Here is an 11,530-nt window from a genome sequence, read left to right on the forward strand (position 1 = left end):
AGGGAGGAGTCTGAAACCAAACCAAACAACCGTCCACACCCTGCAGAGCCAGAGAAGTTCCTCCGCATTCCTGTCCAACAAACCCGCATACATCAACACCACACTGAGAGAAAGTTAAGAGGAAGTGCTGTCTGGAGGTGGGTCAGAGTCTGCAGACGGACTTCTCTCTGGTTTCTACTCAGAGGGTGCTGTCCTCATGCCGCTTTCTGTTTATGTGCATTCAGACAGGAGTTTACGGAGGGCCTGACGAAGGACTGGAGAGCAGAACCACCCCATCATCATCATCATCATTAGCGCCCTACTAGGTATAGTATTTCCTGACTCAACCTCTTTCTCATCCCTAAATGCCTTCCTGAGTGTCAACAGAATCCGTTCAGGAGCACTTCAGTGGCAGCAGGAAGTGTTTCACCACTTTCACTTCACGCTGTGGGTCTTAAAGTTACGGCGCAGTCACAACACGGGTTTTTTCCTGGATCCGGAGTTTCACTGGAAGGCAGATCCACATTTGATGTCTGCAACCACAACTGACATACCAGCAAATGTAAAGTTGGCTCAGGGTCACATGCAAATCTATATGGCTTCCCTTGTATCTATGAAAGAGCAGATGATGCAAATAAAAATTAGGACTGTTACATGACTATACAAATATGTTATTGCTGCAGCCTAAATTCTTATTGATGTCTCTCAGATGTTTTTATCAGAGGCTGGTAAAACCTTTAAACAATGTGGAGGACAAAACTGGTTTAAATACACCTATTAATGGTTGCAGACTGGTAATAACCCAGTAATGACAACTTGAAATTTTTGCTGTTGCAGTAAAATTGCTTTTTGAGCAACTTTCTGTTGTTTTTAAACCAGAAAACGATACAAAATGTATTGTGGCCTTAGGTCTGTCCTGTCATCTAACATATCAACATAACAAGCTGCACTGTGTTTCTGTTATGTCAGCTACTGTATATCAGGATTTGTATTGGTTTTACTAACATGCATACTCAAATGAATAATTTAAATTCCTCGACCTTAAAAGAAATTATGGAATCGGCGGATATAAATAGAAAGTGTTAAAGCTTCCTCTTCTTCACCTGGATTGGTTAAGCGTAGAACAGGGTGGACTTTCCACTTTTTAAAACAATTATGTATAATTTAAATTTCTCCCCTAGTCAAAAAAAAGCTAAGTGGTAAAAATACCATTCAGTTTTAATCTGTGTGACTACAAAGTTTTATTAGTTCTTGTCAAGATAATCACCAAATTGAAAAAATAAAATAAAATGCTGGTAAAAATTCTAATGTATTTGTTTAACTTGTCTGAATTTGCTACCACTTCTAAAAATCTGTGCACATGAAGACCAAACAGACTGGTGGAGATGTAGCTGCACAGATGTGTTGTTGGAGAATAATAATGATAGGGGCATAAATGTTCACTTTGGTTGTGGTTTGCTTCCAGTCTCACCATGAGTACGGCAGCTGATGATGAAGGTGTGCCTGGTGGTCGAGGTGAACCCGCTCAGCAGCAGGGTGGAGAGGCTGCGGGGGGGCGGCTGCCGAGCAAACGGAGCGCCTCCTCCTTTACACCAGGCTGGACCAAAGTCAGCTGCCCCTGCTGTGCCTCAGAGCGGGTCGAGCCGCTGGTTCGGGTGAGGCTCGGACCGAAGGTCGTCCCCGAGACGAAACGCTGGCTCATCAAACTGATTGGCGCTCCTCAGAAGGACGGAGGTAAGATCTCAGTTTCCAGTGGCTCCTTGGAGCAAAGAGAACATACAGCAGATTAAATGTTTATGAGCGTCTCAGTGTTGCAGCAAATCAATTCCAGTTCCAGTAACAGGCTGGATTTAGTCTGCATCAGATTTCACACAGGATTTAGCAAACAAGTCAAACAAACCTGTTAACACCGGGTTCTTACTTTGAAACACTCGCTTCAGGTGCCGGGTTACTGGCTCACCCAGGCGAGGACGCCACCGGTAACATCATCATGTTGTCTGCGCCACGCTGTACGTTACTGCGAGCCACGGAGGAGCTGGGCTTGTGCAAGATCTACAACAACAATGAAATGGAGGCCTTCGCTTACAACGACAGAGACAACTTCAGAGATTCAGGTAGATAAGACAAACATGTATCCTGATGGAACATGTAGAGTGTCTTATATTTAAGATCAGGACTGAAATAAGTAATGGTGTTCATTAAGAAAGGAAATGCATCATACTTTTATAGCAATCTTTAAAAATGTGTTTGTTTCCCTCCAAGGGACCACTGTGCAGCACAACACAAACGAACCCCTAATGTTTTCAGTTGTCAGTATGGAGGGTCACATTTAACTGATTCGTTGCTTAGGTCTTCTATTGTTGCCAGAAGATAATAATTATATTTGCAGTTTATTATTACATATTTAATTGGAAGAATTGCATTCAGATAATGATCTGGTCCTCAACAGCACGTTTCAGCAAAGTTAAGCCTAACATCAAGTGTTAGGCCAGCTAACAGTTCTCTGGGAATTATACTGTTTTGGTACCAAACCTTTCTTTGAAACTGAAAAACTGTTACTTTTGTTGTTTTTATTTTTAACAGACTAAGTAATTAGGACAAATTATGTCTTTGGCCCATTTAAAACAGAATTTGCAGAGTTTTGCCTCCTGAAAAATACTTCAATTCTTGGAATCCAATGTTTAACATAGTGAGTCATTATTTAAGGAAGCAGCAGCCATAACGCTGCTGCCAAGCAATTATCTCTGTGCATGTGCAGACATCATCAGGCCGCAACCTTGTGACAACTAGTCCACATTTGGAGATGGCAGCAGTAACTGCATCTAGGTTTTGTATATCTATTTTATCTTACCCCCAATGAAGTTTTGTGACTCACCTGAGGTAATAAACCTGGCAGTAAACATTAAAAGCATTAAGAATAGCACTGCTACAGACATAGAAAACCAGTGTATTCATCTGATGGTTCTACATAAGTTTGATGTTTCCAAACTCAACTTTCCAGGATTCAATTTGCTTAATCTCCATTTCCAAATATAAAAAACTGAAGTTTATTATGAATTTGTGGCAAATATTTCTACAGTAGAGAGGGTTTTATGTGAAGTCTGGGAAATAAACTGGAAAGAAGAACAAAGAAGAGAAGATTGTAAATAAGGATAAAGGGAATAAATGACAGAAAAAGGAAACAGAAAGAAATAAGAAACAAAGTGGGTAAAATACAAAGCAGGGTTTCCCCCAGTGCATTATGACCCTGGCAGGCCACCAGGCTTTACTTGTGCAGTCAGTAATGTTACACGTGTAACATGTGTAACAGACAACATGGAGGTGTTTCTAACGTTGGCTGAGCGACAGTACATCATAAAGTACGAGCTGGACGGTCTGCGGGCCCAGAAGGACCTGAGGATACCCGGCATGCCCGACAGCCGCACACTGCAGAAGCGAGACAACATCTGTGAGTAGCCTCATTGTGTTTCATATCAACACAGAGAAAGAAGACACTCACATGCTACTGAATCATTTCCTCAAACACAAAAGACAATCTACCAGTGTTTGCTTGGATTTAAGTCTCCTCAGATGAATAATGCTGGTTCTACAGCCTGTTAGTGCTCCAGAACTTAACACCCCAACCCTGTTTGTGTAAAATTGCTTTCTTTATAGCATGCTCTTGTGTTCTTCCTCTTATCCCCTCCCAGACAACCCCCAAATAAACACCATTTATCCAATAAAACCATAATCCTTCTCCTGCCTGTCTTCAAACCATCCATCAGGCCTGGTTTCTTAAAGAATCCAAGCTGAGTTTCACATCTGGTCTACTCATTTCTAATCCTGTCAATTTCAATAAAAACTAACACCTTCTGCTATGTCGCAATCTAAAAAAAAAAACAAGAATTGGTTATAGCAGATCTTGCTACAATCGATCCATCATGTTCCTTCCTGTATGCATCTTATACCCCTCTCTTCTGCATTAAGCACTGCCTTCAATGTTTGACCCCAGGTAGCAGGGATGAAAATCTCGAGACCAGTCTTGAGCTGTTTTTTCCTGCTCTTGGCCTTGCAGGGTGCGGTCTATGTCCTGGAAAAACCAGCCTTGACTCTGCACCTGATATGACAAATCTTTATTACCCTTACTCTTTGTTTTTTTTCTAAATTTATCATGCAACTATTGTGTAATATAAGCCGATAACTTTAGCTTAGAGATTGTGCATCGATGAGTGGCTGAATTGTTGGTTTATTATAACAAGCACTAGATTAACACCAAAACATAGTTTTGGTTGAGAAATTGTCCTGAAATATTAGTCGAACGCTTAAGAATTTGGAGTGAGTCTTGGAAGAACCGGCATTGACTCCATGCCTGCCTGATGCCATAAACTAATCCTGCCTGGATAACTCTTAATTGTTCCAGCTTCAACATTCCTCTCATCTGATGGATTCTGTCTTGTTTCTTATTGACATTGATTCCTCCTCTCCAGACTCTCCTCCACTTGCTTCCTTCTCTCAGTAGCAATCAGAGTTTTGTCTGCAAACAATAGAGTCCACTTCAACTTCCACCAGTCCATCCACAACATATTCTCACCACCATTTTGACAGAACCTGTTACTCCTACAACACCTCGTCACTATCCTCAGATGCCATGCACCACCCTCAGATATTACTTTTCCTCCCCTGACCTTCCTATAAATGACCACAGATCATCTGGACTATGTGCTACTGCAGGGCAGAAACTAGGACAAGCTGGTGTCATTGTAGACACATTTCCTCTCCACAACCCGGGCAAGCTAAAGGATCTTGGTGAATCTTGGTACTCTGGGAATCAGCTGGTTCAGCCACTGGGTATGTCAATAGAAATTTACACTTAAAACAATCTTCTGCCTTCCAAAGGAGTACATGACTAGATTAGCTGACAAAACTGTAACACTAATGCAATACATGCCTTCTGTCCATTTTCCCAGATAAAGTTAATGAATATTTTGGTAGTTCTGTGGCCTTCTACTTCAGCTTCCTTGATTTCTACACCTGGTCTCTCCTTCCACCGGCAATACTGGGCCTGTTCATCGCATATTTCTCAAGTAAGTTTGACGACTTCTATTGATGGCTTTATGGCTTCATTTAGTGAAATGGATTCCACTGAATGGATTTGATGTATCTAAATTTCCTTAGCTACATCAAGTATCTAAGTTTCCTTAGCTACTTGATATGATTTAATAAGGTGATGAATGTAAACGATCAAAATTGTGCTTATTTTATAATATAGAGAGACATTTTTTCTTCCAAATTTAAAAAAAAAAAATCCATACATCTCCAGATGCAAATTAAGATATCTTTTTTTTCCCTTACTTTCAATTGTCAGGCTATGTGACATGGCTATGTATATGGAACCTGCAAACAGCAGAACAAAGAATCAATTGATAGATGGACAAATAGATGTCAAAGAATTATTGATCAAGACACTTAATAAGATTACAAGAATATCTGGTGCCTAGTCTGTAATAAGATATCCAGAGTTAAACATTTTCCTCAGGATCATGATGATTGTCTTGTTTTGGATCTAGCAGAATCAAACACCGGATGTCCACTTACATAATGTATAAATACGTTCCTGCCCATTGCAGGAGAGGTTCAGCGGGAAATGCTGCAGTCAGTCTCTGGGTCTCAGCAGGAGGAAGCCCAGGATGAACCAGAGCCTCTCATCAGCGGTCACATGCTTCAGGCCGTGTTCAGCATGCTCTGGTCCACAGTTGTCATAGAGATGTGGAAACGCCGCAGTTCCTCACTGTCGTACCATTGGGGCACACTGAACCTCGCAGAACGCTTTGCAGAGCCACGGCCAGGTTTCCACGGTGACCTCGGGGTCAACCCTGTGACGGGTCGTGTGGAGCCACTGTTCCCCGAATGGAAGAGGGACCTGCGTATGGCACTGGTGTCTGTCCCGGTGGTGGGGCTGTTCCTAGGTTTGTTACCCAACAACAACCAAAGCATGAGTCAAAGTGCCTCAGGTGTCTAATATACACATTACATTTCCTCCTGCAGGACTGGTGGTTCTGGGGATGATGTGTTTCTACTGGGCAGAGGCCCGGGTGCAGTGGCTGCACAAAGATTGGAACTCCATGATATCTCAGACTTTCCTCTACGTGCCCTCAGTCCTCCATATTGTTTACACAAATATGCTTGCCAACCTTTACAGGACAGTTGCCAATTCTCTGACGGAATATGGTGAGACTCATGACGAAAACATATTAGGGAGAAGAAATGTATTAATGCAAATATCTATCAACTTAGGAAAAAGGGATGTGTTAGAGATAGTGTGTTATAATTTATTTTGTCTAAAAGTCTCAAACTGTAATATTTTTCTTAGAGAATCACAGAGAGCAGTCTGCCTACGACAACCATCTGACAGGCAAAATCTTAGTGGTTGGTTCTCTCTCTCGTTTGCTTTCTGGATATTCGCCCATTTTTAGCTCCAACCAGTCAACACTAATATGACTCTTTCCTTTTGCTTTTCAGTTCACCTTCTTCAATAACTTTGCAGTGCTCTTCCATATTGCCTTCTTCAAGCAGGATGTGCCGCTGCTTCGAAAGGTAACAAAGACCTTCAGTCCAGCACCAGAGGTTCTGTGTCCAAGAAAATATTTCCCATAGTGACAACAGAAACTTACATTCCAATTTTTGCTTGGATGGGGGACATGAATCTACTTTGCTTCTTCGCAATAAAAGTTTTGTTTTCTTTGGGAGGAAAGAAGTGGCTTACTCAGTATGCAATCAGTAGATCAACACCAATCTACCATTTGTTTTTCTTTCACTTTCCTCTTTTAATTTAAATCAAAAATATATATAATTTAGAGAATCTCTAAATTAAATATATTAATATATAATAATATATAATTAATGATCCCTAACTTTCTAAAAAGATTTTTACTTTTTGTAAGTTGCAGGATTTTGATTACAAACAAGCTAATTCATGAGTGACTACAAGATATGCAATCAGATTTTCACACACTGTTTCAATCTGTTTAAAGCGTTTAGCTTCATTGCTGATCATCTCTCAGCTGGTGAACCAGGTGACAGAGGTGGTCATACCTTTCCTTGTGGACCGATTCATTAGCGCCCCCCACAGGTCAGAGAGCGAAGACGACCCAGAAGAGGACAAATTTCGGAACCAAGGCACACTACCTACTTTTCCGGTGAGTGCTCCGAATGACATTAAACGTCTCACAACAAAGCTTTGATTAAAAGCAACCTCCCAATCTGCTTTTTCAACCACAGGGACTGTTTGCAGAATACATTGAGCTGCTGGTGCAGTTTGGGTATTTGAGTCTTTTCTCCTGCGTGTTTCCTTTGACTGCTGTCCTGCTGCTCCTCAACAACCTAACAGAAATCAGATCGGACGCTTACAAAATTTGCAAACTCTTCCGCAAGCCCTTTTGTCCTCCTGTGGCCAGTATGGGTGTGTGGAAGGTCAGCGGCAGTATAGAACCATATTAAAACCCAAAAAACAAATTTGTAGACCTCTGCTTATATCAGAGTCTTCCATTTTAGGTTGCCTTTGAGGTCTTGAGTTTTGTATCAGTGGTGTCCAACGCTTGGCTGCTGCTGCTGTCTCCACGCCTGCAGAAGATGAGTCAGGAGGCCGGGATGAGCAGCAGCAACCTTCTGATGGGGGCTGTTATGGTGGAGGTAAGAGCGACGGTGGGATCCCAAATAATCCCTTCGTTGATGTCCACTGGTGTAATTTCATCTCTGCGTATTTGCAGCATGTCCTGATAGTAGCAAAGGTGATCATCGCTGCGCTGATACCAGATGAGCCTGACTGGATCCGGAAAAAGAGGGAGCATATTGAATACACATCCATGCAAGCCCTCAGACAGCAGGTTAGCTACTTTAAACTGACTTTGTCACATACTTGCTTCATTTCTCAGCTTTCTGAAGTATTTTGTTTATATTTTCCAGAAGCTGAATGTTCAAGAGTCCTAATTTTGTTTCAAGATTGAAGTAGTGCTCAATGCCTCTGGAGGTAAAACCAAAGAGGACAACAGAGCTCAAGAGTGTCCCGTATCGACCCACAGCTGTGACTTTGCTCCAAGTGTTCTTGTTGACTTTACTAATTCACATTGTGCTTTTGCTATTTAAACACTTGACATTTTATGCATACTGCAAATGCAATTAACAAAAGCAGCTAAAAGTGTTTTAATCCTTATAAATGCAGCAAATGGATTGCCGTGACAGCATTCACTGCATAGGAGTCTTGTGAGACTTTACTAAGGATACAGATTATACACTTCAGATTTAAAAAAGGGACACAGTATTTGAAGTTACTCATTGTGCCAAAAACAGGCAGAACATCTGCCTCATTGCTGCCACCTGGTGGCAATAGGCAGTTAGTGTCCAGGATTTATAGCAAGAGGACAATATCATTAAAAGGAAAGAGTGAGCTGACTTTAAAGCTGCTTTTAGGAATATCTGATGTACATCGTCCTTACCCAGGTATTTAATAATAATAATAATAATAATAATAATAATAATAATAATAATAATAATAATAATAATAATAATAAAGTTACCAGAGATTCCCCTAGTTATGCTGTAATAACTCTTTGTGCATCTCAATGCAATACATGCTCCAAAACATTATGACCACAAACATTCCATCTTTCGTAAACGTAACAATAACAAGACCTACCACCTGAAATTGTAACTTTGCCGTACTAATATCTGAGTGACCCAGCTAAATACTGTTCATACCACTTCTCACACACTAAACCACTTAATTTTAATGTCCAAACACCACTTGTAGGTTAAGGGATTATTTTTATTCTGGGTCTCATCGGACATGAAGAGTTGCTTTTTTGTGCCTAGATACAACCTCTAAATTGCACATCCAAGAATCTGACTTTCAAATAATCTCTTAAGTGGGTTTTAAGTATGGTTGTAGTTCTCCAGACTTTTAGGAGGTAATTTTTCCTGGAAATTTAGCTGGTAGCTGCTTTTCTATTTAAACACAGGTGCAATAACTTGAATAAAACGACAGATACATGTGTTAAATAAATAAAAGCATTTTAAAATAGTTATCCACATTTTTAAGCAATTTATTGAAATTGATAAAAAATATATTTTACTTAACTTTATCCATCAAAAGTACGGTATTCGCCAGCAAGTTAAGCAATGCCAAAGAGAAGATGATCGGTATGCTCTGCAACTAAGTTTCTCTGCAGGTTATTATTCAGATCTTAAGATGTTTAAGTTATTTCATGTTTGATTTTACCACAGAAAACGAAAAAATTTAAAACAAATTCCACAATATTTCTATGTGATTTTTACTAAATGAATCCAAAAGGTGAATTCATGCTTTGAAAATAAACATGTTTGCATTTGTTAAGTTGCTGCTTAATAACTTCATATCTACTGAATTGAAACCCTTGGTTGTAACAATTGCTAGTTTTTATTCGATTATTTAGACCTAGCTATTAAGTTTAAGGGTTTAGACATTGCACAGCAACATGGAAATTTCCGAGAAGCATCTGAAAATAAAGGCAAAAATACTTCAAAACTGGAACACTAATTTATTTTAAGAATAAATACGTAAGCGATGTAGGAAAGGATTAAATTTGTACTGCAATTTACTGTATTCCCATTAGTTGTTTTTAAGTCTTATTGTTAGAAAAAAACACTACTATCTTGAATTCATATCTAGTGGGAAAAGAATTTCTTTGCTATCAGCTGTAAAACTAAAATGCCACAAACACACATCTCACAGAACAAAACCCTTACTGCTAATATATGACAGGGTTTACTTACAGAGTATTGTCCTTGGGTTTTATTGTCGCTTCTAAGGAGTGAATATTCTTCCTTCCCAAAGTCGAAACACGAAATTACAAATTTGCCAAATTTCCGGCGCCATGTTGGCTTATGTTAGCTAACAGCTAGCTTATCCCGGCGGCAGGCTAACAGCTAGCTATTTTTTAGCTGCACTTATATCATACTAAAATATAAATGAATAAGAGTTTAATTTGCTACATTTTCAAATACTCCGTTGTTTACTTGACGTAAACGATAGAATCAAGTATCGGATGCCACAACACTGATGTTAGCTTAAGTTTGTTGCACCGTTTTCATGAACTACAGAAAAACTACGGAAGAGGATTGGGCTCAGTGAAAAAAGGGCCAAATTCTGGCTTTTTTCCCCTCAGAATTTTGACTTTAAAGTCATTTCTATAATTTATCAGCTTCATTAAGTTATCTTTCATTACTACGCTGAGAAAAGAAAAGACAAACTAAAAAAGTAAAGTCAATTTTCTTCTTTGCTTATCAATTTTCAATTAAGGTTAAGTGTCTTCTTCAATATCATTTATGAAAACATTTGTATTCTGTTTCAGGTGTCAATAGGAAATTAATGCTATGGGAAGAGACCAACGATGTGCAGTGGTATTGTTTTTAATATCTTGTTTTATTTTTTTATTAGTTTGTTTGTTTTTTGGTTGTGGATTATTATTTTATTTTATTTTTTCAGTTCTATGGCCCCAACTGCATTAACTTAAAGTCAAATAATGCATGTTGTTATCACGTTGATACGTGTTCACCGATGATGGGTCTAATTTGCTATATTTAAAGTGCAGTTTTAAAACCGACAGTGAAAGTCACTTTTTTGTGTCTGTTCAATTTTGACTGGTAATGTATTTAAGTGTTAGTAGTCTTTTTAGCCACCAGGCGTCGCCACACACTGACCTTGATGGTGATCCAGCTTGTAACATGCAATCCTGGTGGTTGCAGGTCAGGTGAGATCCTTTCAACCTGCTGTAGCTGTAGATTAGCAGACTTAACGCACAATATGGATGTGTGCGTGTGTTTACTGGGTGCGCGGTGGGGGAGGGGGTGTAGATGAAGACAATCTGAGTGATTGGGCAGGTCAGGTGTTAAGAGCTGACAGTGTTTGCTGGTTGTAATAATAAAGTCACTTAAAAATGTGTTTATAGTGACGTGTGTGTCTTTAAAGAATTAAAGTTACTAATTGTAATTTAAACCCTATTCTTTTTAAAGGTCTAGCTGAAGTTTTTGTTCTGTTCATTTCTCTATTTACGTTTATTCATCAGCCATTCTTGTAATGTTTCAAATAGTTCTTAGAAGTTGAAATATATGTTTAATGGGGTTTTTTTTCTTTTGAGTGTGGCTGTTTCTTAAATGTAATTCTTAAATTGTAATTATAGTGTAATTTTTTTTAGAATTTAAAGTATGATAAGTCATACACTGGAGAAACAGAGCATCAATAGAATTAATCCTTAATGTCCTGGATGTGAAATATCATGCAGCAGAGTGCTTTTAATCGGATACAAAACCAGTGTTTTTTTGAGAACTAAATTTTCAGGTGAGTGCATTAGAAATAAAACTCTCTTCATGCATCCATTCTGTTGCTTTAATCCATTTTAATAAATAAATAGAGAAAAATAGGTTCACAATCCAGGTTAAAATACAGGTCAGCAGACATTAAGAGAGACAGGACACAGGAACAAATAATTTTATCCCTCGTTTGCACGGATTTGAAGCTTTCATGGCTGATGAGATGTGA

The 11,530-nt window shown here is 39.2% G+C and overlaps 1 protein-coding gene and 1 long non-coding RNA gene across 2 annotated transcripts; one reads left to right on the forward strand and one right to left on the reverse strand.

Annotated features, from left to right (window-relative positions):
• Nucleotides 1–9,772, forward strand: ano10b (anoctamin 10b). The gene is made up of 16 exons (XM_044126069.1): nucleotides 1–137; nucleotides 225–305; nucleotides 1,445–1,713; nucleotides 1,920–2,093; nucleotides 3,290–3,427; nucleotides 4,690–4,806; nucleotides 4,926–5,042; nucleotides 5,586–5,924; nucleotides 6,004–6,186; nucleotides 6,329–6,384; nucleotides 6,478–6,552; nucleotides 6,990–7,154; nucleotides 7,237–7,428; nucleotides 7,510–7,647; nucleotides 7,725–7,841; nucleotides 7,921–9,772. The coding sequence occupies exons 3-16, from the start codon at nucleotides 1,452–1,454 to the stop codon at nucleotides 7,942–7,944; spliced, it is 2,097 nt and encodes a 698-aa protein (XP_043982004.1). The 5' UTR covers nucleotides 1–137; nucleotides 225–305; nucleotides 1,445–1,451; the 3' UTR covers nucleotides 7,945–9,772.
• On the reverse strand, nucleotides 1,606–9,852 carry LOC122836250. The gene is made up of 3 exons (XR_006371431.1): nucleotides 9,766–9,852; nucleotides 1,901–2,031; nucleotides 1,606–1,738 (listed from the first exon to the last, which is right to left on the reverse strand). It is a non-coding gene; the product is annotated as an uncharacterized LOC122836250 (long non-coding RNA).
• Nucleotides 9,853–11,530: the final 1,678 nt, after the last annotated feature.

This window comes from Gambusia affinis, linkage group LG08 (assembly GCF_019740435.1).
Source record: "Gambusia affinis linkage group LG08, SWU_Gaff_1.0, whole genome shotgun sequence".
Taxonomy (NCBI): domain Eukaryota; kingdom Metazoa; phylum Chordata; class Actinopteri; order Cyprinodontiformes; family Poeciliidae; genus Gambusia; species Gambusia affinis.

Bases quoted from the DNA above. Each gene is read 5' to 3' on its own strand.
- ano10b (XM_044126069.1), top strand. From the start codon at position 1,452: ATGAGTACGGCAGCTGATGATGAAGGTGTGCCTGGTGGTCGAGGTGAA. The intron at 3,428-4,689 runs GTGAGTAGCCTC...GTGCTACTGCAG, and splicing joins GCAGAAGCGAGACAACATCT to GGCAGAAACTAGGACAAGCT. The intron at 4,807-4,925 runs GTATGTCAATAG...CCATTTTCCCAG, and splicing joins TCAGCTGGTTCAGCCACTGG to ATAAAGTTAATGAATATTTT.